Genomic DNA, 25667 nt, shown 5'->3' on the forward strand with positions numbered 1-25667 from the left:
TTGTTTTCCCCCAGTGGAGCTGGCAGATCAATCAGCAGAAACCAAATTCAGACCTGTTTCAGGTGACTGCCCTTTGCTTCCCATCAATTTCAGAGCTGCCTCCGTGACAGGCTAATGAGGGCTGCCGAGTGCCAGGCGCTGCCGGGGAGTGCCACCATGCATCCTTCCCCGTGATTGAACTGCCACCGAATCACAAAGCAGCGAGAACCACTTTGATACGCTCAGGAGGTGAAATGGCAGGTACAACTGTGAAGCTTGAAAGGGAAGCGCCAGAAAGCAGAGTACAAGCTACTGCTTGTCATTTAGCAGAGACAAACGTGAGTGCAACCAAAACAACAGCGTTACCCGATTAGCAAGCACCTGCAACCCGACAGGAGCGGATCTGCAAAGGCAAGGGATCTGTCAGCTGTCCTTGCAACACCACGGCGAGTGCCACAATACATTAAGTGGGAATGAAGAGCGGTGGTGTAACAGGTGTAATTGCAATAGTGCTGAAAGGGACACTGTCAGAGCTTGCAGACCTGAAATTAGATCTCCCCATCTCCTGCGTGGGTGTGCAGGAGATGCAATGTTGTATTGCACTGAGGCTCTGCCTGATGGCTTCACTGTGGCATCCAAGGATGCAACAATCCTGCGCTCAGGCACAGAGCTTGCGAAACTCAGCATCCCCTTTGCTCACGGTCCAGAACAAGCAGAGGACTGCTGCGACTGGGACTACCTCAAGGCAAGCGCCTGGTGCATGCATGCTTGGGACCGCTCTGCTGACCTACCAAATACATCTCCGCTGCCCTGGAAAGCTACCTCTCAGAAAAATGTATCAGCTTTAAAAGCACTCAGTCGCTTTTAACTTGTCCTTCCCCTGCCACATACTCTCCTTTCCCATAAGGCAAAAAATGTATTCGATTTCAGTCAGAGTATAAGATATACAGCTATATTATACAATGATGATGCTGATGATGATTATGATGATGATGATGATACATGGCATAATAGCTGTCTTTTACACACAAACACAGAAGTGAGTACCACCACACGCTTATTTTTTACTTTACAGAAAATAGTCAGTATATGAAATGTCACCTAAGCATGGTTTATCTGATCATACTTCTTCCCTGAAGGATAAGTGGTAAAAATAAAAAACATTGATAAATTGGAAAGTCCATATAGGGTTTTTCATGGCTAGGGATTCTTCTGCTCATTAACCTGCCCAAAACAGAGAAGATATGGTTCACCTGAGGGGCTGGTGTATTATGCCCATCTTCCACTTTAAAGATTTTACAGGCCAGTTCATTAGGCTGCTACTAATATACCCAGCTTAGTCAATCTTGGTTGATTGGGCCCTTGGTTGTTGGGCTCTCTTGGGACCGTGCCTTAGATGCAGAGATGTGCACCCTCACTATTACCTTCCCCAGGTGGCACAGACGTGCATCTTTCTCAAGGAATCAAAGCGTTGAGAATGTTAATTGGGGGAGAAAAAACAAAAAGCTTGGTCTTCGAATGCGGTGTTGAAAATTGCATCGTCGGTACCAACATGGGGCTGGAAGGGACTGCCAGGACTGAGAAACGCAGCTTTTCTAGACCCCTGCAGCTGGGCCCGTGGGTTGTGTCCTCCACAGCATGGCTCGGGTTTAGTCAGCTAGAGAGGGACCGGACTAACTCCAGCATGGCAGGAAAGCCGGGCCCTTTGCTATTTGCCCCCATGCCATGTTGGCAGGCTCGCCACAGAAGGGGTGAATTTCCAAATGTCTTTTGGGTGCTGGGACCCCATAGGGCCACCAGGTGAAGCTCTGCTCTCCACCAGCCTGTGTGTTTGCCAGGAAAGAGATGGAGTCTCCCGGGGGGGACATGAGCCTTCCCTGGCCATTTATCGGCAGCTCCCTGGTGTGCCGGTGCCAGGGTGAGCTGCGCAGCCTGGGGTGAGGTGAGGGTGTTGCACCCTGTGCCATGCACAGCGGCCCTTCGGCACAGCCGAGTAACGCAGCCTCGTCAGAAGATGAATGAGGACCTACAGATGGAAAGGCCTCCTTATTCACCTGCTAAATTTATCCCTCCTTTCTTCGGGCAGCAGGAAGGCACTACATGTAGTGCCTTGTTGCAATCCCTGTCTTAAAAGCAGCTTATTTTTTCCTCAGAGAGATGAGGGAGTTTGCTGTGAGTTTTTGGACACCTGTTCACACAGCATGCCTTCTTTGACCACAAGCAGAGGACTAGCGTGGCCTTGGAAAACTTATCCTACTTACAAAGAAAAGGGGCTCCAATTATTCTCAAATACAAGACACTGGTTGGCAAGAAAGAATCAGGGAGGCTGAGGAACAGTAATAGCCGTAACTTGTCCGGTCTGGGAATAAGCCAATGGCAAACACAACAGCTCATTTGTGCCCCAGCTGAAAATTGCCTCCTGACTATTGTAACTGTGCAGGGTGTCCAGTGTTTGAAACCCTCCCGGGATAGGCAGCTATGTGCAACCGCCTTCAATGCTACAGGCAAGTTTATTGCAGGCAGCAACGCAGCAAGAACATGGGTGATGATTTGGCCGCCGGTTGGACAGGTTGAGCTCCAACTTTATGATGGACTGTCACATTGCTGTGCCACTTCAGGCCAAGAGAAATAGTTCCTGGCATTTCCAGCATTAATTTTTAACATAACCATTCTTTGAGTGTCCAGCCATAGGCTGCTCACAGGGAAAGCAAGAGTTTGACCGTCTGGGGCCGGGGACTGGAGCCCCCGGCTCGGCTAGCAGCACCGCTGCTGCAGCCGCTGCTGTGATCTGAACCGGTCGGTTGGTGCTTGTTTGGGCTGGAATTTCAGTGCCTTTGCAGAAACACAGTCTGACTCCAGAAAAGAGCTATTATTCACCATCTCAGTCATCCAAAGAGAGCTGCATTTGCCATTATTTAAACAAGCATCAGTTGATCCACTAGGAAATAATAAAAACAGCAGAGGAACAGTTCAGGTTCAGAAGTTACTATAATTCTGGTTTTCTGTTGTTTTTTGCTTTTTTTAAGGGAGACTGCAACTCTGTAGCTGGAAGGAGCTGAGCTCCTTACTCCAGTGGCCCCGGGGCAGTCTGCGTTTCTGTGCATTTCCCACCCTGCTGTCACTACATCCCTTTCTAACAGGGGCACTTAGGCACATCACATTCATCTCAGGACTCGAAGGAAGCTATTCAAAGACTCGGGATAAAATGGGAGAAAAGAGCAAAGCTGTCCATCTCCTTACTCTGTTAGCCTTTGCTCTTGAATCGCTGCCGTGCACAGCCGTCCTTAGGAAGCCCGGCAAAGCCGTCCAGACAGGGAGCCAGGGGCAAGAGGAGGTGCTGGACGTGCTACCCCACAGCGGTGGCAGCACCCTGGGAAGGACGGCGACTGCCCCGCAGGCTGCCAGGGGCTGACAGATCCGGCCCAGGGGCTGGTGCGGGGCAGCTTGTAGGTACTAGCCGTCCGGGCTTTACGTTTGCTGTGCCTACCTGGGAGAGGTTCCTTAAGTGCTATATCAATGGGAGTTTTGCAGGGCAGGTAATTTATAGGGAGGGTTTATGAGCATCTCCCACTTCAGTAAGTGCACCTGTGTACTGGGTCACAGCTCCTACTGAACTGAAACCCTGTAACTCCACCTGTTTTTGAGGTTGTAGCTGCCTTTATGTCTTAGAGTCTGACCTGTCCTAGCTGCAGATACTAGCAGCTAGTGTTTCTTGGCACTGTGGCTGTGATGGCATTAAAGGATACTTTCCTTTCCAAGCTTTAACCATTCCTGCAAAAATTTCCTTTCCTGGTATTGCAAGAAAATGAATGGTGGAAAATACAGATTCCAGCGCTCTGTATGAATCCATAGGAGACCTAGCCCTGACCTTCCTCGGTTCTGAGTAAGATCACACCAAGTCTTCATCCATTTCGTTTGTTGAAAAAAGCAAAAATCAACCAAAAAAAAGGCAGCTCTCTAAAAAGTGAAAACTGCAAATACAAATACATTAATTTAAAATACCATTATATTACCAAAAAAGTTAATCCTTGAGCCCAGATACTTTAAATGTGGCAGTCAAGTGATTATTAATTCATGTTTCAAAGCTAATTACAGCTAGCTGAACTTCTGAAAACTTCTAAATTGGAAAAAAAATATTTTTCCCCCCCTTGTAAAACTTTCCCCAGAGGTCTGCCAACCCTTCCAGCAAAAAGAGGGGAATAAAACTCTAGTGAATATTAAACTGAGGGACCTTTTTTTCCCCTTTATACTAAAATCATGACACAGCATGGGAATTGGCCTCCCCAGGGGGCCAGGTGCTCTGAGTGAGCACCCCCTTAATCCCCACTATCCGTGGCCCAGGCAGCTTTGTCTGCGGGCCAGCAGCTGAGCAGCCCCACTCCACCGTCCCATAAAGAGCTGGTGCGACAAGCAGCAAGGGGGCTGATCGAGGGATTGCAGCCCTGCTAAGGGCATCTCAGAGGATGGTTATGGTTCCACACGAAAAAAATATTTTCCCCATGTGCTTTTTTTTTTGAGGTAATTCCATCAGAACAAATGTGTGCTCAAAGAAGCTTACAGCTGCGAAATTAGGCATCCATAGTCTATGAAATGCCAGAATCGAGATTGCCTAAAGCAACTGTAATGCATTCCTGTGCTCATTGCACTGATCCCAATAGCCTCCACACTGCCTAATTCTCTTCCCCTTCTTTTCTGCCCCTGTTTGTTCCTACCCTTACACCTACAGTCTTAGCTCCATGGCATGACCGTATTTCCTTGACATATCCAGGGCGACGGTGCTCTGATACCGCACTGTCGCCTCCAGGCAGTACCACAATGCAAGTTAAGCAGTCATTACATTTACTGCTCATCTGAGTGTTTTATCTTGCTGCACGCAGCGTGGAGCGGCAGCGGAGACGTGGCCACCAGAGAGGCATTTGGTGGAGCTGGCTACTAAAGTTTGCGTTGGCTCCAGAGCCGTCTGCCACGCTTGCCTCCAGTGCTCACACATTGCCCCCGGGGCTGCAGCACCATCTCCCAGCAGTGCTAATCCCCACCATGGTGGGGTGGAAGGTCCCTGCTCCCCAGAAAAGTGCAGAGAGGGCTGGAAAGGAGGAGGGGCTGGAGGCATGTTTTTGCCTTGGGGTGGGAACAGGGTCCCTAGCAAATAAGTGTGAGATGGCAGGGGGAGAAGTGGGCAAGGAAGATCTTATCTGCAGCATGTAAATTTGTTGCTGGGCTCTTTAATTAGACAGTAGGTAATGACCTACTGTCTTTCCACGGGGAAAGCCCTGGGGGCCAAGCTCCCCAGCGTCATCCTGGACCACTTCTCCCTAATTTGGCAGCCCAGCTTGGAGGGGAGGATTCAACTCTTCACTGGAATCCTCAGGTTTGTAAATGTAATGGGGAAGCTTTTAAAGCCTGGCTGCAGGAAGCTATGCCAGCAGCCCTCCTGGTCAGCAGCAGCAGCCTGGATCCCCACCAGACCCAGGCTGAGCAAGGGCCACATGGGATGCGCGGGTCGGAGGGGAACGCTGCCCCAGGGAGCGGCAAGGATGCTGCCAGGGCAGGGGAAGGGAAATTGTCGTTCATCTGTTCACTCTTTGAGGGCTTTCCTCGGACAGGGAGCACCTGCCTGCACCATGCCTTACCACCCTGAGGAGAACCAGGTGGCCATGATGACCGCGGATGCGCTGTCAGAGCAGGACAGCCACTGAATTGAGAAGTCAATGCGATTTTTGCATCTGCACCAATGCATATCTTGCTGAAAATGCCAACAATCAAATAGGAGCAATGGGGAAGGGATGCTGTCACCTGGTGCTCGTTCCCTGTGGTGCCAATGGGTTAAGCAGTGAAGGAGAGACAGCAGGAACACACAACCCTCTGCCACTCGGCTGCCAAACACCTCTCAGACAGTAAAATTGCCACATCCAGACAACCACGCAGCCAAGTCATGTTCCACCCTGTCAAGCTCTATGGACCCATTCAGCAAAAGGTAGTAGCCAGCACTAGTGCATCTCCATTGGCTTCCTAAGTTTTGTACCCAGGGACGAATGAGGCACTGGTCTTTTTGTATGCTTTGCTTCATCTACTTAATGAGTAAGAAGTCAGGACTATTGCACTAACCCAAGCAAATCATTAATGGCCTTTCATTTTGAAGCAACCGGCTCCAGTGTTCACCAGAGCAGGATTGCCCTCCTGTTTGTGACCGTCCTGCTGCCTGCATTGTCAAACAGTGTTGTTTTAGAACAACATTCATCTGAAGCGGATTATTATTGGTTTGACTACCCCTCGGGGTGTAATGAAAAGCATTCATTAATTCTCAGGGCAGGAGGGCTAATTACTTTTTTATAAAAAACCGTGTTAATTGCCAATAACTTTTTTATTGAATGGGTCTCATAGAGATGATTTTGATTGGCTTTTTGATTTCCCTTTCACATTGTAGCACTTAAAATGCATAGTCCAAACAAGCAGGGAGCATCTAGGTTACCCGAACAAGCATCGGGAGGAAACCCCGCCATTACAAAGACCGGTGGACTATGCCAGTATACGCTCAGTTCAGCGCTCGAGCTTGCAGTGGTGCTGGCCAGGGTTTTCTGAGTCTCATACCTTCACGCTGCCTCACGCTTCCAGGCAGCAGGTGGAGACCTGTTTTCCGTACTCCCCAAAGGCACGGCATTGGTTTTGGCAGGCTGTCGGTGCCGGCGCGGTCGAGGGAGCGCACAGGGCTCGGGCTGATTCCCCTCAGGGCTGAATTCCACCTCGCCTGCAGGGAGGAGGCAGTCCCCGGCCCTGCAAGTACTAGGGTTGCATGAAGGTAAACGGAGTAGCACACAGCAATAACCCACGGGCTCAATGTACCAGTTCCTATACCTGGGAGAAGGACTCATTCATCTGACATTTGGGTCACACTGAACTCCGGCATGAAGAAAATTCTGGGCAATTTTTTGTTTGCTTTTAATTACAAATAACTACAGGGCTGAAGATAGATACCAAATAATCAACATAAGTACTAACCAGTTCTTTTGAGCAAGTAATAACTTACAAACACGACGTTAAAGGTAAATCCCACAGAAGCACAGTAAGCCCGTGGGAGCCAGAGCAGGAAACTACCAGTGTCAAACTGCTCCTGCAAAGCCTCAGGTAGTGCCACAGGTTGACGCTGGCCATTAATTTCATTGCATGTGCACCGTGGTAGTTTCTAGCAGTCTGACACCTACAGACTCCCACGAAAGGCTGCTCTCACCGTCAGGACGTAAGAGGTGTCCTGGCAGGCAACAGTCCCCTCTGGACCATACTGCTGACCCCCCTGCTGCAGGCCTGAGCTACCGAGCCTGCTCAGCTTGGAGCTGGAGATTGCTGCACCGCCATGTTGGACACGCGATCAGGTTGAAATACTTCCCATTTCAAACCCTTTTGACAGAAAAAAAAATAAGTTCATGTATTTTTTGCTCTTTTTTCTCCCCCTATCCCACCCCGGCAGCGCTCCTACTGGGCATCAGCCTTCTCTCACATCATATTTTCTGATTCTCTGCTCAAGAAGATAAAGCACACAAACGATGGCTTCCATACAAGCCAGAAAGCTGTCCTTGCTTCCCCTCTGGAAATAACTGCAATTTAAAAAATATTAATGATGTTTTTTACTTGGATGTATAATCTCCATTTTAAGAACAAACAGGGCTTTCAAAAATGACTTTTCACTTCTGAGTGCCCCGAGAGGTTTTGAAAGGGCTGCATTCCAAAAGGTAGGTTGCTCAGCACTTTCTGAAAGCTAGAGCATTTTGGAAATACCTCCAGGGGGTTGCCCGAAATCTACTGCTTCTGAAAGTCTTGGCCAAGACACTGTGTTATATGAGTATGGTGAATAAAAAACAGCATTCTGGTGATTTAGTAGTTGCATTGGGAATGTACGTCACGTTAGGAGTTACACTGTTGTATAGTGCACCAGGAATGTTATATATGTGTGTGTGTATATACACACCCCAGTTATTGATTACACGGAGGACCGCAATCTAAGATAAGTACTCGGTGCCACCTATAGATAGCTTCAGCAGAGACCAAAAATAGCCACACTGCAGTTACCATGGAGCAGAACAGACTCCAGAGCTTGAGGAGTTGCTGCCTCAGCACGGCTTGCTTTTAATGAGCTCGCACGTACCAAGTATCTCCGGTCACGCCGGACAAAAATGAAACGTCCTTTGAATAAAATGTTTCCTGGCTGCAACAGGAACAGGTGCAAAAGGCAAAAGCAACAGCTTTTTTCTTCCAAATTAGGCCAAGCTGGTAAAAGCAGCTTGCAGAAAGTTGACCAGATTTTACATGTTTGGGGGGCAAAACACTTTTACTTAAAAAAAGCAGAAGTATCATTTGTATGTTGAATCATGAAGATTTCTATTTTTATTATACAGGTTAATACTGAAGCAGCCCTAACTCAGCTCTGGTAGAAGTCTGACATCCTGATCAATCCTGCCCCTCCAGTGGGATGCCAGGTATTTTATGCAAGGGGCTTGGCTGGCAGCAAATTAATTCGCTAATCTTAAAATTATCTTAAACAGTAATGAGCCATTAAAGTCAAGGGGAAGAGCCACAGAAGACAAAATCATTTTAACCCCTGCATTGGGTCCTCCAAGGAGCAACAGGCTGAAATCCTGTAAGCGGTCCTGCAAAGCCAGTCTCCTCCCCAGCGATGCTCACCCAAGGATGGTGGCAGCCAGCAAGGCCCTCCAGGATGGCTGCCTGCTCCCAGAGCCGCAGTTTGATGCTACTGTGAAAAATCACCTTCACAGCAACATATCGTCCTCTCGGCAGTGCTCAGGGCTGTCCTCGTCAGCAGAAGCAAGCCCTGGGAGGCAGCTCAGGATGGGACGCACATGCCAGCTAAGGCCGCTGGTACACCTTGTAGCCAAACCAAGCTAGCAGCTCACCGGGACCAAAACAAGGGGGTCTCGATGCCCCCTCTTCCTGCTCCCACGGTCCCGCTCCATCTCCCACTCTTCTCGTCCCCCAGCCATGCCCCATTCCTCCCACCCCTCCTGGGACTCATCCAGTTGCCCCATCACCCGCTTTGACTCCCAAACCTGCCCACCCTTCTTTTGCCCAGCTCAGGTCCGGTGATTGCAGTGAATGCAATTTGCTCGGGGAGGGATCAGGCAGCCAGAGCCAGCTCAGCGCAGCAGGAGCTGGCCCCCTCCACCGCTGATTCAGTTCATGCCAGAGGGTGGACCTCAGCCCCTGCGACAAAGGCCCCCTGGTACCCCGTGGCAGCTTCACCTCTGGAGGGAAAATCCCGCACGTCTGTGCCCGGCTGACATTAACCCATACTCGGCAGCTCCGTCTTTGTTTCCTTTCCACCGCTTCGCTTCTCCCTCCAGGAGGGAGGAATGGAAGCGCGGGGATGCTGCACCCAGGGCAGGGGATGCCACGGTACCAGCTAGCGCAACCCTCCCCGCCGGAGCTGCTGTGTGGCCCCAGCCCGAGTCAGGGGGATTTCGCCAGGGAAGCCCTTGGCGGGTCCTTCACCAGCCTGATCCTCTCCACGGAAGCTGTCAAGAGCCCAATTAACACACCTACCCCATACAAGCAGGAGGGTTGCTGGGCTGAGGGAAACAATTGAGCATGCACTGAAGGGCTTCGCTGAATGGACTTAATTCATCGCTTAACGCCTTAAAGCTGAGCACAGGCTTTACTGAATGGGGATGGGCAAGCTGGAGCAGTTTGGGGGCCTGCTGACCTGTCATCCAACATCAGCATCTTCAAAAGAATCAGCTTTTGGCACAAACAACTCTTTCTTTCAGGAAAAAGAAAAAAAAAAGTAAAGAAAACTGAGAAGGGGCTGGTGCTTTTCCACTCCGGAAGGTCGCTGGTGGCTCCTGAGGTAGGAGGTGTCAGCCTCGTCCCCCTCCCTCCCCTCCGTGGGGCAGGGGAGACCTGCCCGGGGATGAATAGGGGAGGGAAACTGGGGCGGCTTGTGGGCCAGTTCTTTCTGGTGTGGAAAAACATCCCCCCGCAAACTTCCTGCGCCTGCGGGAGAAGGGCATCGCTCCAGCATCGCGTAGCCCCAGCAACCGAGCGAGCGGCTGTGACTGTTTTTAAGCCAAGCGAGCGGCTGCGACTGTTTTTAAGCCCTCGGAAGGGACTGCAAATGTGAGTGCTGCAACCCGTGCCCAGCAGCTTTGTCCCCAGCAAAGTACACGCAAACTGCCCAGCATTTATGCAGGACCTGTATTGGCATTGTCCACATTTAAAGATGTCCCGCTCCCTCGCAGTAGATGCTTTACTGAGGGCAGATTTAAATTTGCGGACCAGCTTCCTCTTCTCTTATTTACAAATCTCTACTTCAAATTAGTTTTGAACCCCAAGGACAGGCTATGGGAGGGAAGAAGGGGGAAGGGGAGGGAGGCGGACGACTCGCCTTTGTGAATGCTTTACTTGCTCCGAGGTAAAGTCATTTGCTTGGTAGGGAAAAAAAATCAGTAAAATGACTACCACGCTTCCGTAGGACAAGTGCTACAAACTTCACTACGTGCTATTCATTTACAATGGTAGGGGAACATCTCAGATACAGAAGACCTTGGGAAAACAGGTCTTCAGCTGGAAGTCAGTGCACCCCCAGCCATAACAGCATCCTGCCACAAAATGCACTTCAGAGTCCCCAACACCTTAATGCCCCTCTCGCACAAAAATACTAAGTCTTTTTGTCCCCATTACCAACAACTTGTAACAGGGAAAACATAAGTGATGAAGAAAATATGAGTTGCTCATGTTTTTCACGGAACAAAGCAGGCCTGTGGAAGTGCGTTACAGTGCGCCCAGCTCTCAGCACAGCCAGAGCTTCGGCTCCTGTGCACCACAGGAACACAACCTGCTGAAGACCGCATATGGTGGGGCTGTGTATTTCAGAGCCGGGCTGAAAAATGCAAATTGTGACAGAAGCCAAATGTGAAGCTCTGAGTTGTAATCAAGTACAGAAGCAGAGAGCGAGCAGCAAATTGCAGCTTTTCGTTTTGGCAGTGGATCAAATCTATAAAAACCATTACCTGTGTTTCAAGAGCAACACGGAGTACTGATTTCCCATCCCCCTGGCAAAGCAATCAGGGTCCCACCCCTCCCTGCTCTGGAAGTGCTCTCTGAGTAAAGCCAAAGATGCCACCGGGGGTTTTAAGACGTGCTGCCTCGGCATATGCCGAAAGGTTTTTGCCCGTGCGGCTGCAAGCCCTTTTAGCTGTGGGTGAGAGCGCACCGACCGCGCCAGCACCGCTCAAAGGTTCGTCGGGAGCTGGTGCCGGAGGCACCACGCAGGGCAGCCCTCCCCAGGCGGAGGGTCGCAGTAAGCGGGTGGGCGGCACTGACGGATGGACAGACGGACGGAGGACGGGCTGGGACTCCGGCAGCTGTACGGGCTGTGCGGACACAGGCGCTGCGCAGCTCCTCCACAGCCGGAAGGCTACAGGGCTTCCCTCCTCAAGTCTTCTTCTCTGTCTGCGTTGCCAATGTAAGGGCTCGGTCCAAAACTTCCAGGTTTAAACTGTCATGGACTTTCCATCAGATCTTCAACACCTCATGTATTCAAATGAGAAAGAGATAAGTGCCTGCCTTTCCATGAACACAGCAAAGACGGCTATTACCCACCCCCCAACCCCAAATCCCTCTTCACCCTCACCAAAATCAGAGAGAACTGCTTAATGCCAAAAGCATGCGCAGTGCTAAGAACGGGGTAATTAAACGCTGCGATCGTATCAGTCACAAGAAGAAAAATTGCAAAGCAGAGGGTATGCATTTGTCACATGGTGAAACCAGCTGTGGAAGGTTTTTCTAGGAGTTTTGAAGCAGTTCCAGCTCTTTCTCTTTTTTTCCAGGGCAATAACGTTTTTTATGTCACAAGCAAGTTAGTTGTTAAAATATGCATAAAGACATGTCGCTCCAAGCTGTTCACTTGTGTTTCATGTCCACGTCCCCCCTTGGAAGAGTTTTATTATGACTAAAGAATGAAAAGGAAGCGGCTAGAAATCTGTAATAGTTCCATTTATTAATACGTATATCACAAATACTCACAATATCAATGCATTCTCGTTGGCATGCTAGACAGAGGCATTATTAAAAAAGTCCTATTTTTTTTAAAAAGGATTTAAACTTTTGCTTTCCCCCAAAAATACTTCATATGCCTGGTTTTTTTGTGATTTTTTTTTTTGCGTGTGTTTTTATTTTGATTTGATTCAACAGTGTATTTGGTGGCTGCAACCTCAATGCAAAAAGAAAGAAAAAGAAAGAACAGGAAAAAAGTATGAAGGCCGCAGTACAGCACAGTTCAATTAGTTCATAACTACCTAATAAAAGTAAAGGAAGCAAAATTCCTGCCTTCACAGTAAGCAACAACACAGCTTAATAACAGTATTACACAGGATCAGGTTCAGAGGCAAAATGCACTAGACAAAGCCTACCGGGATACGCACTAGGCATACAACACTGAGTAAGAATCAAAGATGTAGAAGAACATCAGGAATAACGGTTCCCTTCAAGCACAACATTTTAACATCATTTTCAAGTATCTTTATGTTATGTTACTGATTCCTTTGTTTTTGGGGAAGGGGGGCAGGCGCGGGGAAGGGGGAAAGGATGAAAACCTTAGTAAAGCAATAAACAAAACAAGAAATTAAGATAAAACCAAAAGAATATATATTTCATATACCAGTTTATATGAATGTGTGCAACACTTATTAACCATGGTGAAAGGCTAATTATGCCCTCCAGTCACTACATGCACAGCCCGATCAATGCTGTTAATGAATTACCTTTGTTAACTTACGATGCAACTATTGTGTGACCAAGAACATACATACGGTGCCGTCCTACGCCGAGCCGCGGGGTTGGGGTCGGGGTCCGGAGGCCGAGGGGACCCGGCTGCTCTTGGTGGCACCGCGGTACTTCACAGAATGGTACACTACGCATGGGACAGAGTTTGGGAGGTGGGGTGCGAGTGTGCGCGCGCACGTGCTTGCTTGTGGGGGTGTGGGTGTGCGTGCGTGCGAGAGACAGTGTGTGCTATAACATTCGTTTCAGTCTTTCTCCAATTCTGCAGCTCCTGATCTTGAGACAGGCTCTGGACTTCACACTCCTGAAAGACTGGGTCGGGGAGGATAAAAGAAAGGAAGTGGGTTGCTTTGGTTGCTAACAGCGTTCTTGATGCGTATTTTGCCCTCCCTTTTCAAGCAGAAAGCCGAAATGACAAAGCATTCAAGAGTATGTTTTCCCCCCTTTTTTTTTCAGCCAGACAGAATATTGGGATGAAAATCCCAAAGCAAAAAATCCCGTGGGAAGACTTAGTTCTCGATGAACATGCTGAGCATCTGAAACTTGCCTGCTGTCTTCAGCAGAAGCAGCAGCACGGCCACGACAATATACCAGAGCGTATATAGCATACCACATAGAAAACGGGGAGAGCTCACCTTGTTACACCATCTCGTACTGGTTAGCAGTAATAAACCGGGACAGACAGCATGCCAGCAGCATCCCGATCAACTGTTCCGGACAAGAATAGAAGTAGAGTAGAAATTAAGTTAAATTAAATGAACGCAGAGCAAAGGAGAGGCCACGGTAAGCAAAGATTTCATGTTCTGGAGTTATTATGCACAACATATTTATGCCCTATTTTAAGGACCAGTCTAATCAGAAAAACAGCACTAAAATCTCCCGTCTTTCTTCATCGGATCTTCCTCTCGATTGTTATCAGAGGATATTTATTTGATAGACAGCACGCCTTTTTACTACTTTTCAAACCCGTTGTCATTGCCTGGCCAAGTCAGACGTGGATGGGTAAACCGGCGGGGGTATCAGCACACTACCGGCTGCGGTTCACTCGCAAGCTCCACCTGGGTCCCTCGCCACCGCCCACCACCACCGAGAGCTGGCGGCCCCCTTAACTTTGTTAACAGTGTGCTGGGGAAAAGCTTCCTAATGCCCCAGAGTGGTTATGGCTTCTCTACAAATGATGCAGCGCTGGAGAAAGGAGCGTTTCTCTGGAAATAAATTAAAAAAAGGGCTTTCGCTATTCCCTTGGCTGTCACTCAGATTATTGAAAACAGATCCCTGGCTTCCACTCGTCAATAAGCACTCAGTCATTTCAACGTTTTGCCTATTGCAGTTTGTTAGCGTTTCCTGCATATGCCAACAGCGTTAATATACTATAAATAATTCAACCTCGCTTTTCTCATTTGGATTGGTCAATTAATTAACTCATGAGCATATCCAGATTGTTACAGCTCATCCCTGGCTACGGGGGCGAGGCGAGAGGGCCGTCTCTGCAGACGGACCAGCCTTCCCTGCACCTGGCTCCAAGCGAGGGGTGTCACAGCTGCTCCAGCTGGCTCACCCGTGCCCGTGGGGCACCACTTCTGCCCATCTCCTTCTGCTGCGGGCAGAGCGCACGGCGAGGGAGCGGTGCTTAAGGAGGGGGATCACAACCTTTTGGCATCAGTGGAGCTCTCTCAGACCCCGCAGAGCATGCGTAGATAACACCTGGCTGGCTCCTTGTCCAAACTGGCTCCTTCTTCTGTTTCACGCTTGGGACTGTGTGTCCTTTCCCCTAGACCACCAGTGCTCCCTGTTAATGTGATCGTCATCAAAATACACATCTTCTCTACCAGCCAATTGCTTGGTTTGGGCTGGCATCAGCCCAGAGCAAGGCCAAGCCAGGGTACCTCAAATCCGGATAAACTGTTTTCTGGCCCTAAGATGTCACGTTTCTGGTCAGGACACACTTCATTTGCCAGAAATTTGCCGCTGCCGCTACCGCTCCCTCTCCTGTTTCAGTGTCCACCAGAACTGCTCTGGGCATCCCAAAAGGGTTTGGAGTCATCTTTAAAAGCAGTGTGAATCCCCACCGTCTACCACATGCAACCCCTGATTTTGGCACCAAATACCAAAGATGACACTGCCTTGGTTTTAACTAGACGTGGGGCACAGATAACACCTCCTGACCAACCTCCAATAAAAACCTAAGCTACTAGGTTTTGGGGGCTGTATTTTCACAACTGCCAAAAGAGATGCGGGTGCTGAAAACCCTCCTCAGCTTTTGAAAATCTCACTTGATACCAAGAAGACATTTTAGTCATCTGGTTGCCTTTTCTATTAAACTTCGCTAGATGGGTGTGCCAGCAGGAAACTTATTTGGTAGCTGGAGTGCTCACGCACTCACCCGGGAGTCCACGGACCAGCAACGATGAGGATGCCAGCATATTCTGGCTGGGCTTCGGATTTCCACGCTTAAATATTCCAGTCACCAGGAGGATGATTTTATCAATTTGGCTGTTTGGGAAGTGCTGCTGAAAACCCACCACATTCTGTGGGTTTACTAGAGAGTCTTTAACACTCCCACTGCTTACTCGTGCGACGTTTCTTCAGCTCAGTTCGGTTTTGGAGAACGAGATTTCCCATAGCGCATCCCTGGTATCTATTTCTCTGTGCTTTGACAGGCAGAACAGAGTAAGTGCCTCTGGGTGGCCCTGTCCCACCTGCTTCGCTATCCCTTTTCTGTGTCTGTGGTACTTTTCAGCCTTCTCACACCTTCCTCAGCTGCTCTCAGAGGTTACTTCTCTGCCTTACTGCACTCTTCATTAAGAGGAACTTCACAGCGTATTTAATCCTATTTATTTTCAATGAGCAAATTCCATCCCAGACCCAAATCAGTTCCTCCGTCATCCTACAATGGCCAATAACGTATGTACATTCAAGTTTACTTTTCTTTGTTTTTATGCCTGTGCAACGAGGAACCTATTATTTCCCATCACAAGCACCCAGATTATGGCCATCATTGTTCCCGGACACAATCTGCTGCTCGTATCAGGTTTACAAGGGGAAAGATGCTGCAGCCTGTACAAATAGGAAGCCATGGGCTTTTCTTTCCCCCTTCAGCTGTAGCAGACCTCCTCAGCTACCTTTAATTAGGGATTCTTCTGTTTTACACAGGCTGTAACTCTAATAATCAGCATGTCTAAGCTTTGTAGGATTTGCAGGGATGTCACAATGCTTTGATTTACTCAAGTCACTCGTAAGACGAATGGCAGGTTACACATGAATGTATCTTTCTGATCTTTGGCCCACTTACTTATTAATTCTTGGCTCTGACCGTATGCTGGTTTATGCATTTAAGTGGTTATAGTACCATAATGTTAAACTTCTGTATTTCAAAAATAATGGCATGCATATCGAGGCATTACATACACATTTTGTACAGCATTTCTAGCTATTACCAGGACATGGCAGAGCTATAATAAGTATCTTAGAAGTACTTTGAACACATACAAAAACACGTACTTTCCCAGGTGTGTAGACTTCCACATTTAACCACAAGAGTACTGTCCTTCCTGTAGCCAAGAAGAGGCGATACTGTACCAAGTTGCTGAATTTTCCTCACGGTGCTCTTTCATTACAGTCATAACTACAGTCCTCTGCATTTAAATCAGGTTAGAGGCTCCCAGTCCACGAACCACAAATGAGTGCTCTCCACCCCCCCGGCTCTCTGCATTTGCTTGATCACTTGCAACCTCTGCTCTTCAGCTGGGAGGAAGCCCCTTATCCTATCGTGCAGCAGGTCCCTGCAGCTCTTTTGAAAAACCAGAAGAATCGACATAAAAGGATCCCCACAAAGAAAGTAGCTGCTAGAAGTTGCATTCATTTCCCTTCACTCCCATTGTCTCTCAAGTGCCCTATCTCAACTTTTTATCAGCTTATTAATTTTTTTTTTAATAGTCCCAGTTTTTTGAGTGCTAAGATGCCAGACTTGGTTCTGCATTTGTATTCTCTCTCACTTTTCCCCTTTCTTCTGTTTTTTCTAAGATTATCTTGGTCCTCTGAACTACTACACAGAAAACAGAGTTTGTCTTGGTACCTCTGGTCTTGCCGCAGGAAACCTGATAATGCTGACAAATTATTTGGCTTAGAGCACTGGGAAATCCATATCTCTCAGGTGCGTCTTCTTTACTACCATCCTGTTGGCCAAAGCTCATTCCAGAGAGCAGAATGCAGTGCATGTGTTGTTTATCTCTCCATGGTTTCTAGCAGTCATCTCAGGCATATCTCAGATCTGACCACTGAAATCCATCCACAGCAACTTCCTAGCAATCTTATCTCCCACCGCAAACATGACAACTGGCTTTTTAATATAGTTATTTTGCAGGAGTTAACCTTGACTGGAAGCTGTCCTGCGTGACATATTTATTACATCGTATTATACTGAAGAGAAACTGAAGTGCAATTTGAATTTCCATTTTAATTTGGGTCTTGGTATCGTCTTCATGATTTCTCATTCTTTGAGAGAATTTCTATAAATAGAAATGCACTGAAGTAACTGGGAATTCATCAGTGGATCAGGTAAGCTAAAACTGGATTTTTTTATCCATCAGGAATAATTGTTTACTTGAATCATTTACCTTGCCATATTCTCAATATGCAGATCTTCAAGCATCCAGGTTCCCTGCCTCTATTTTAGAAGAAGCAAATTTTCCATGTCACAAATTGCTTACCTGAGTCAGCCTCCTGTGCCGCGGTATGCCTCTGGCACAGGTCTTATCTCCATGCTGAATCCACAGCGATTAGTATTTAGAAGCAACAAAATCAGTCTTATCTTAGATTTCGAGTCACATATTGGATCCCGATACGGATCCCACTCCCTAACCCTGGCGCAAGGGGCGACTGAGGTGTAATCCTGTGCTAGGGCCAAGTCTCAGCCTCCCTATACTCAGACAGGAGTTGCAGCAGACAAGGTGGATGATCTCTGCACCAGAACTGCATCCGCAGTCAGGGAGAGCTACTCACATAAACGTTAACAGTAAAGAAGGCAGGTGGATGCTGCACTGTAGAGAGGGACTGTAGCCGCATGAGAACATACCTTCAAGCGATGGGAACCGTGCGTGCTCGGAACTGGTTTTGAGCACGTGGAGAGCGCCTGGCTTCCAGTCCTTCAGTACAAAAGGAATAATTTGGCCTTAACACTGCACTGAGACTCCCCTACTAAGGGATTCTACTGCAACCACAATCTATAACCCGCCCCCAATCCTGCCTCTTGTGCCTCTTAAGCTAACGCCTGTGCTGTAGTTTTATCTAGGCAAAACTCTTCATCGTCTATGCTGCTTGCATAATTTCATTCTCTGTTGGGCACAACACAGTGATCATTTTGCTGCTCTGAAGAGCACCTGCTAAACTGAAATTATTCCAGCTGGAAGTCAGCATTGGCATCTGATTCCAAAAACAATCAAATTGTGTTTTATTATTATTATTATTTCAAACCCGAGGAGCAGTGCAGACAATGTCAGCAACACAGCAGTTTTTTTAAAACTCTGACTCTCATTGGGAGGTCTGTGCCAGGCCTGTAAGATGTGTAATGCCATTACATCAACTTCCCCTGTTTCTGGGAATCAGCACATTCCCCATGCTAGTCAACACCTAACAAATCATGTGAAGGGAAGGCCGTTGAGCATGCTTTACTGTAGAAGAGCAACATGATCTAATTTGTCTTTTTTTTAGATTAAACCTATTCCCAGTAGGAACAGCAAAACCTCGCCTACAGCTGGAGCACTGCTTGGCATTACTGCCAGCCACGGTTAACCTGAAATCAATTTGTAAACACTGTCCCTAATTGGGTCCAGGAAAACAGATTAGGCAGTAAATGACAACTGGCTGCCTTCTATTCTTCACACCCCAGGAGAGATGCATTTTTCTCCCCTGCATCCCCTCTCTTCTCCTTTTTACACATCCACAAACACCCCGAGCAGCTGAGTATCTACTCGGAGTGCCAGAGCCTTACACTTACGCAGGGGAGCGACATCCCCAGCTGGCAGCAGGGCGCACACTGCCATCAGGCAGCATGAGCTGCCAGCGCCACATCAAAACATACTTTGGTCTTCACTTGGAGCCGCAGCGGCAAAGTGCCTTCCCCCCTGTGCTGCCTGCAGCCTGTCACGCTAATCTCGCCTTGCGCCAAAGGGCTCCCGTTGCAGGGACCACTCTTTGCCCGCACTGGCCGCCCGCCTTCCTGTGTCGAGCTCACAAACAACTGATGGCCTAGAGTAAACATCCCGGCACGTGCCAAAGTACTAACAATTCCAGCTGCACTCTTCCTACAGTCTCCCTCCCAGCTGCAAACAACTTTCAGGCAAAATAAGATGATGCTTTGCCTATCGTACATACAATACACCGATTAAAGGCTTTCAGGTAGCATTGGTCCTGACCGAGGCATTTACCCCAGCAGTGTATGAATTGTAAAATTCTACTCATCCCACTTTTCTTTTGGATAGTTTTACATGAAGCATTTGAAAAGAAGCTTTATCGCCTTCTGGCTGTCTAGAAACCAAACTGAAATAAGAGCTCAGAGTCCTATAGCAGTAATCAAGTCATAATCAAGGTTGGAGAAGAGTACAAGACAACCATTCAACAAGAACTAGAATAGCCTATTAAAAAACCCAACCAACCAACCCTCCCCCTGCTCCATGCACCAGCAGCTCCAGACTGGTGGTTTCGCCGCTTCTGGACCCTGAAGACCTGACACCCACGCACATGCTCTGGGTGGCTGGCGGTATGATGAACCAACATTTACGCCCACATGAAAACAGGCTGACAGGCCAAATCATGGGCTTCTCACATCCAACACCTAGGCTAGAAGGCATCAGGTTTCCAGATATGCCCAAGGCAGGGCAGTCAGCTGGTCTGAGCCCAAACAGTTTTAGGGCTCCCTCGGGTTCTGCGTACGTTGACTGAAAGGACGTGGTGGCCATTTTCCACACGGCTTGGGGGCAGTTACTCTGAAGAACCTGGAGGCTATTGTAACTGCTGAGCAAATTAAACCTCAGCGAGATGTGACTAAAACACCGTGCAGCCGAGCACGGTCTGACCACATGGGGCAGCAGGGGCAAGAGGGCAGCCACAGCCCTCCCATTAATTCACTTGCCCATCACTGGCAAATCACTTGTTTCCAGTGCAGCACAGTGTAAACCTACAGCTTGCTAACTGAATTCATGAGTTTTAAGAAGAAGTCAAATAATTTTCCCCAGCACCTCATTTTTTCCAACCACTGGATAAACATAAGTCATTCAACAGATATATTCACATTTTCAGTGTTGCCTCAGGACCCAGATTTTTAATATTGTGTGAATGAAGCAAATGAAAGTTGCATGATCGTTTTAGAATACGACATTTGCAGTTCTACTATGTACTCTCTGCAGAGAGAAGGCAGATTGCCTCTCAGGTAGAAGTGGTTCAGGCATCATACATGTCGCTGTGCATTTTTGCTGAACCATTCTGCAAGCACTTTTGCATTGCCCGTGTTTCCCTCTCTCTCATTTTTGCATGTTTCCAGGAGAGTCCTTGCTATCACACACGAAGTGACTAGTATAAAGGAGCATCTTGTTGAAAGATGCAGGTGTTTTCCTGCCCCTTCTTGATCAGAAGATTCTGACCAGACCTTTAGTTTCCCCAACTCCTGCCTAGGTAAAGGCAGTTTGAATATCAGGGAGCAGCAAACACCTTCCTTCTTAGCTCTCCTCTTGTCCCTCCCGTGCCAAACTCCTTTTGGTGCAGGCAAGGAGTTGGTTTAATAACCTGATTTTGGCAGATCTCTGCTCAGTGTTCAGTGCTAAAAGAAAAACTAAAAAAATCGGTCCCCAAAACCAGATGCCCCCCCAGGCTCCAGGTCCAGGATGGGGAGGCCTGAAGGTACACTCTTATTTGAATTCTAGACTCCTTGAAGAAAAAATAAGAGTGCTTAGAAGACAGAAGCTTATCCAAACAATGGATAAGCCATTTGTCTTCTTAGCTGTTTATGCTCCATTTAAGCCAATGTTTTACTAGGTTAACCTCTATTTGACCCAGTGGAGGGACAAGTTGTTTTCCTTGAGCTAGTCATTAGCTCAACCGTAACTGATATTCCCAAGGAGAAACTTCATTTAAGTTGAAAAAAAGAAAATCAATGAACAGATGACCTCAGGACTAATGAGCATGCTGAGTTCAGTCCCTTTCCATAATCCTTCCTTCCTTGAAGTCCAGGTAAAGAAAAAGAGAGAGGGGAAAAAAAGGGGGGGAAGGGAAGTGTTTATGCACTTACCTGTGAGAACGCAATCCCAAAAGCCACTCCAGCTATGATTCCCATATTTGTCTCCATAAAACTGGTCACCAAGTCGTAACAGCCCTGGAAAACAAACATAATCATTCCTTGTATCGACCTTCCCTGCCACGAATGCATACATACAAATTTCCCATTTAAAATGGACTTGGGCTAGGCAATATTTTTGCTGTAATTTCCAACAATGCCACCTTTCTATTTAATAGCAATTCTGAGTGAATGATGGAAAGTGGTGGCAAAGACAGTTCTTTTTAGAAACAAATGTATTTCGGTACTTTTAAAAGCTAAATGTGATGTGGCATTCATTTTTATAGGTCTTATTAAAGAAAGTCAGTTCGCATTGTTTTAAAAATATTAATATAGCTTTGACCTGAAACAAAACCAGTAACAATATAAGGTAATGTTATAATACAACACAGGTGTCAAAAATGAATAAATGATGCTGATCTCCTAATACTCCAGATATTTAATAATACAAGCATGCTTCAGGTGTCCAGTGAGGCATTCTGCTTGCCTTCGCCAGTCAAAGGACACCAGGTGAGGTACTGAGCAGTACATAACTTTAAACCATATAACAAAGTTATCAAGGGTTTTGTATGAAGTTTCTTGGTTCATTTGCTCTTGGACATAAAATTCCCTGTCCTGCTCCCCAAACTCAGTTTTCTCTCTCTAGCTCAGACCCTGACTCCATCAACTGACTTGCTTCCTCGTGCCTCCATTCACAGACCACACCGGGGCCAGAAGATTCATACACATTTCTGCCCTTCTCTTGGATAGGCTTTTTTGAGATGTCCCCCTCAGTATGATAATTTTCACCAAGTTTCTCCCCCCACCTACTCTATCCCTCAAAAAAGCGTTTGAAATTAGCTTTCCTAGTTTGCGTTGTCTAAATGAATCTAAACAAGTGACACAAAACTTGAAGAAAAAAAGGGTAACGTCTATTTTTTCTTTCATTACAAACCTATCTGCCCACACAATCCAAAGCCACCTCTTGGCCCCTTTTGCCATGCTTCCTCAAATGACCAACACCACTGTCAGTGTAAAGCCAGTCCCAAGGCATTTTATTTAATGTTATAACTTTATCCACTTTATCAGAAATTGGAAAAAACAGAAATAACAGTGAGCTCCCTTTCCCAGTTTGGACTCCTGTCCAAATAAGACAGAATTGTCTCCGCATTCCCCCTCCACCCACATCCCCCTCACTTCTGCAAACACTTTAGCAACTCTTCACATGACTTCAGAACGTGAGATGCTTGTAAAAAATAACAGCTAGAAGGAAAGGACGATGTCCTTTGTTAGAGACAGGCCATTCATGAACTAAATTGTATCATTTCTTTAACCTCTTTTATAATATCAGAAGACATTTTATGTAATCCTGAGAGTAATGAAGTGGTAAACGTAATAGTAGCTGAGGACCAGCACAGCTGTAATTCCGTTCTGAAATGTTTAAGTGTACACATTAATCCTTAATTAGGTCTTACAACAGTGTACAGTATGTCAGATTCAAGGTTGCTTATTCAACACATCAAGCAACTATAGTTGTGTGTGTCTTACATGTTATGAAATGAGATTAGATTTCTCAAGCAGTACTTTCATTCTGTCTGACATGGATTAATGTTCTCCCAGCTCTTCTGAAATCTGTTCTGTTCAACAGCCTTCAAGAGATGCAACATCTAACAGCAATGATAATTTGAGGGAGACAGAAGATCTTGTTAAAAAAACATGAAAGGGAGATAGTTTTGATCGCTCTCCTCATTTGAAGACTGTGTTTTCCCAAAGCACAATCATCTGTTTCCTGAAGTGCATTACATAAATACGGCTTAATTGCTCAGTCCTTACTGTGCACGGAGTGAGAGTGCAAGAAGCATGTACAGTACAGAAGTAAGTGAAGCACTCTGTGTGCACATCTGGGTGCTGATTCAGAGGACAGAAGTGACAATTTAGCAAGTATCCGATCATTCTTCAGTCCGTGCATCTGTTCCTTTATTAAGATTTTAGAGAGAAGTAGTTCTAGAGATTTGTTGGTAATGAGCTCTGAAGATTAAAAGCACTATATGAACATTAATTAGCTAATCCTAATGACAGCTCTTAAAGGTAGGTATTAGTCCCATCTGAGATGAAGAAACAGGCAGAGAGACTAAATGATTTACCCAAGGTCACTAAGCAAGTTAGTGGCAGAGTTGGCAAAGAAAATCCAGGAATGTTGTCTTTTAGTCCTGCAGTTAGATCATTCATTTAATCCTCTTTGGATAAGTCATCATTAGTCCTCATAAACAGCTAGTAATTTGATTAGCTCATCGAGAACTTGTCTTACTGATAGTTTTGCAAGATCCACCAAAAAGATGTATTCCAAATATACTTATCTACAGGAACGGTAACAAGGGTCTTCCACAACACAGACAATATGTATTTTCCTTTTTCTCCAACACACACAGAGCAAAGTGCCTGTTTCCAAGATGAGTAAGGGGCTTGGGTCAGAGGCAATGACGTTTGCTTCCTATCTGAAGTGAAAGCATAGGGCCACACAACATTTCTTCCTGCTTGCTTTTTATTCTCACGCCCCTTTCAGAAACATCCCACCTTGCTCAAACGTTTGGGACAACTCTGAGATCTCACAACTGCTAAACAGAAATCTTTACAACCTTTGATTACAAATGGCTATCTCAGAAAATGGGACACAATTTTTCAGATGTCGCAGGACATTCAAACTTCCCCTAGGTAATTAAATCAAGTAATTAAGTCAACTGCTTCCTGAGGAATCGGCATTCCTCTTCTGTCAGGCAAGTTGTGCATTCGCAGGAGAGACGCTTAGGAGCAAGCACGGCTGGAAGTGTGTTACTACCCCTGGACTAGCACAAGCTCATTCATCCCTCAGCTGCTTCCTAAAATTTTGCAGGCATCCTTTGCCAAGAGGAACTCGCAAGTGGACAGGGATTTCTCTGTGCAGGCAGAGCACGCAGAGCAAGCCCGGCACTTTGGGGAAACATCAGACCGGTGGTGGGAATGCAAATGGCACCCGCTCAGTTATGCAGCCAGGAAAGGTTCAGAGCGCATGGCCGTCCTGAACTGGAAAGGTGGGACCTGCTGGTAGAGTACCAGTCACACCAGAAAGCTTTCCTGCTGGAAAGGTGGGCAGAAGCAGGGGCTCAGGATGGGCTGCCCAGGAGGCACTCTGCTTGCAGGGGATGCTGGCTGTACTGCACATCCCCTAGATCCACCCCGTCCTGCCTCTCACCTTCTTTCCACTTCTACAAAAGCAGAAAGTTACTACAAGTTCACAAAGTGCAACTGAATGGAGCAGCTCATCCTTCATACTCATGCAACCCAGCAAGATTACTTTGCTGGTGGCCACTGTGAGTTGTAACAGATGGACGTCCTTAATGTTCCACATATGTCTGCAACAAGTGGCTCCCATTAAACTATTACAGAAAAGAAAGGCTTAGTGGAAAATAATCCTCTAGTATCCTTTTTTTAATACATGCTAGAAAATGTTGGCCACTTGACTGGTGTTCAAAGAAAGATGTATCAGGCTGTGCTCAGCCACCACTCCAACCTCCTGATTCACAGGTGACTGAGGTGAAAAAGACAGAAACAGAAGACAGAAAGGCATTTCCACATTTCCCCTGTTATCTACTCAGGACTTCTATTTATTTTTTTAAATTCAACTCTGAAAACAAAAACAGAAAAGAAAATATGCTGCAACTTACGATTTGGCCACAATATTCCTTTTACCAACAAACCGTCTGTTGCGTCTCTTGCAAATCTCAAGTGAGAAAGAAAGAATTGATGATGCACTAGCACTTAAAGCAATAACCTGAGTTGTATTTCTGTAGTGCAGTCTGCTATATATGCTGCGGTTTTTTCTCTTTATTCCTCCCTTGCTTTGTGTTTTCTGTATTTTTATTCTCCAGTTATTCCTTTTCTTCCTGTTTTCCCAACCTGCTTTCTCAACCCTATTCTGTTTTCCCAGCCTGCTCCTTCAGGTGACCCCAGGGGAGGGGTCGCTTTGGCTGTGCTATGCTTGCAGCAGCACGTGTTCGAAGATCTTCTTAAGAGTCGCTGTAAATGTACCAGCCAACCACAACACTCGTTGTCCATCACCCGTGTTTTCTCTGTTTGGGGTGACAGTTAGGCTCCGGCACTGAAATTACTGTTTGAACATAAGCAAGAGTAAAACCTGTCCTTCCCTCCACCTAGCTACGTCTTTGTCCCCAGCAAAAACCCACTGCATTCAGCAGGAGCGAGCAGAGAAGCAGAGAAGTGCTGACCGACCTAACCCTCAAGGGGAGTCGAGCACACGTGCCACTCGCGGTCCTGCGGCCGGCCAGCACTGCCTCCGTGTGCAGTGCTGTACCTCAACCTCTGCTGCGAGGAAGGGGAACAAATCCCTTCCTCATCAGAATCGTCGCTGCACCTTGTCATTTGAGAAAGGCCAGCTTAAAGAATTTGAAAGCAAGCGGGGAGCAAAGCCCGTCCTTACCATCACTCCAGCCCAATACACACGTTATCAGCCAACCATTTGAAACGAAATGCAATTGTAAGTAGCCATACGCTCCACTGGTGTACTGGATGGCTTCATAACAATTGCCTCTGGCACAACGCT

General features: G+C 47.0%; 1 protein-coding gene across 1 annotated transcript in view; it reads right to left on the reverse strand.

Moving 5' to 3' along the window:
* Positions 1-11964: 11964 nt before the first annotated feature.
* The window catches only part of TSPAN7 (tetraspanin 7), a 102582-nt gene continuing 88879 nt past the window's right edge, over positions 11965-25667 (reverse strand). Inside the window, exons 6-8 of the mRNA XM_076355473.1 lie at positions 21047-21130; positions 13401-13473; positions 11965-13077 (exon numbers count right to left, since the gene is read on the reverse strand). Coding sequence (XP_076211588.1) covers positions 13405-13473; positions 21047-21130 — 153 coding nt within the window. The 3' untranslated portion in view covers positions 11965-13077; positions 13401-13404. The remainder of the gene's footprint in view (positions 13078-13400; positions 13474-21046; positions 21131-25667) is intronic.

This window comes from Aptenodytes patagonicus, chromosome 1, assembly GCF_965638725.1.
Source record: "Aptenodytes patagonicus chromosome 1, bAptPat1.pri.cur, whole genome shotgun sequence".
In the NCBI taxonomy this organism is placed as follows: Eukaryota; Metazoa; Chordata; class Aves; order Sphenisciformes; family Spheniscidae; genus Aptenodytes; species Aptenodytes patagonicus.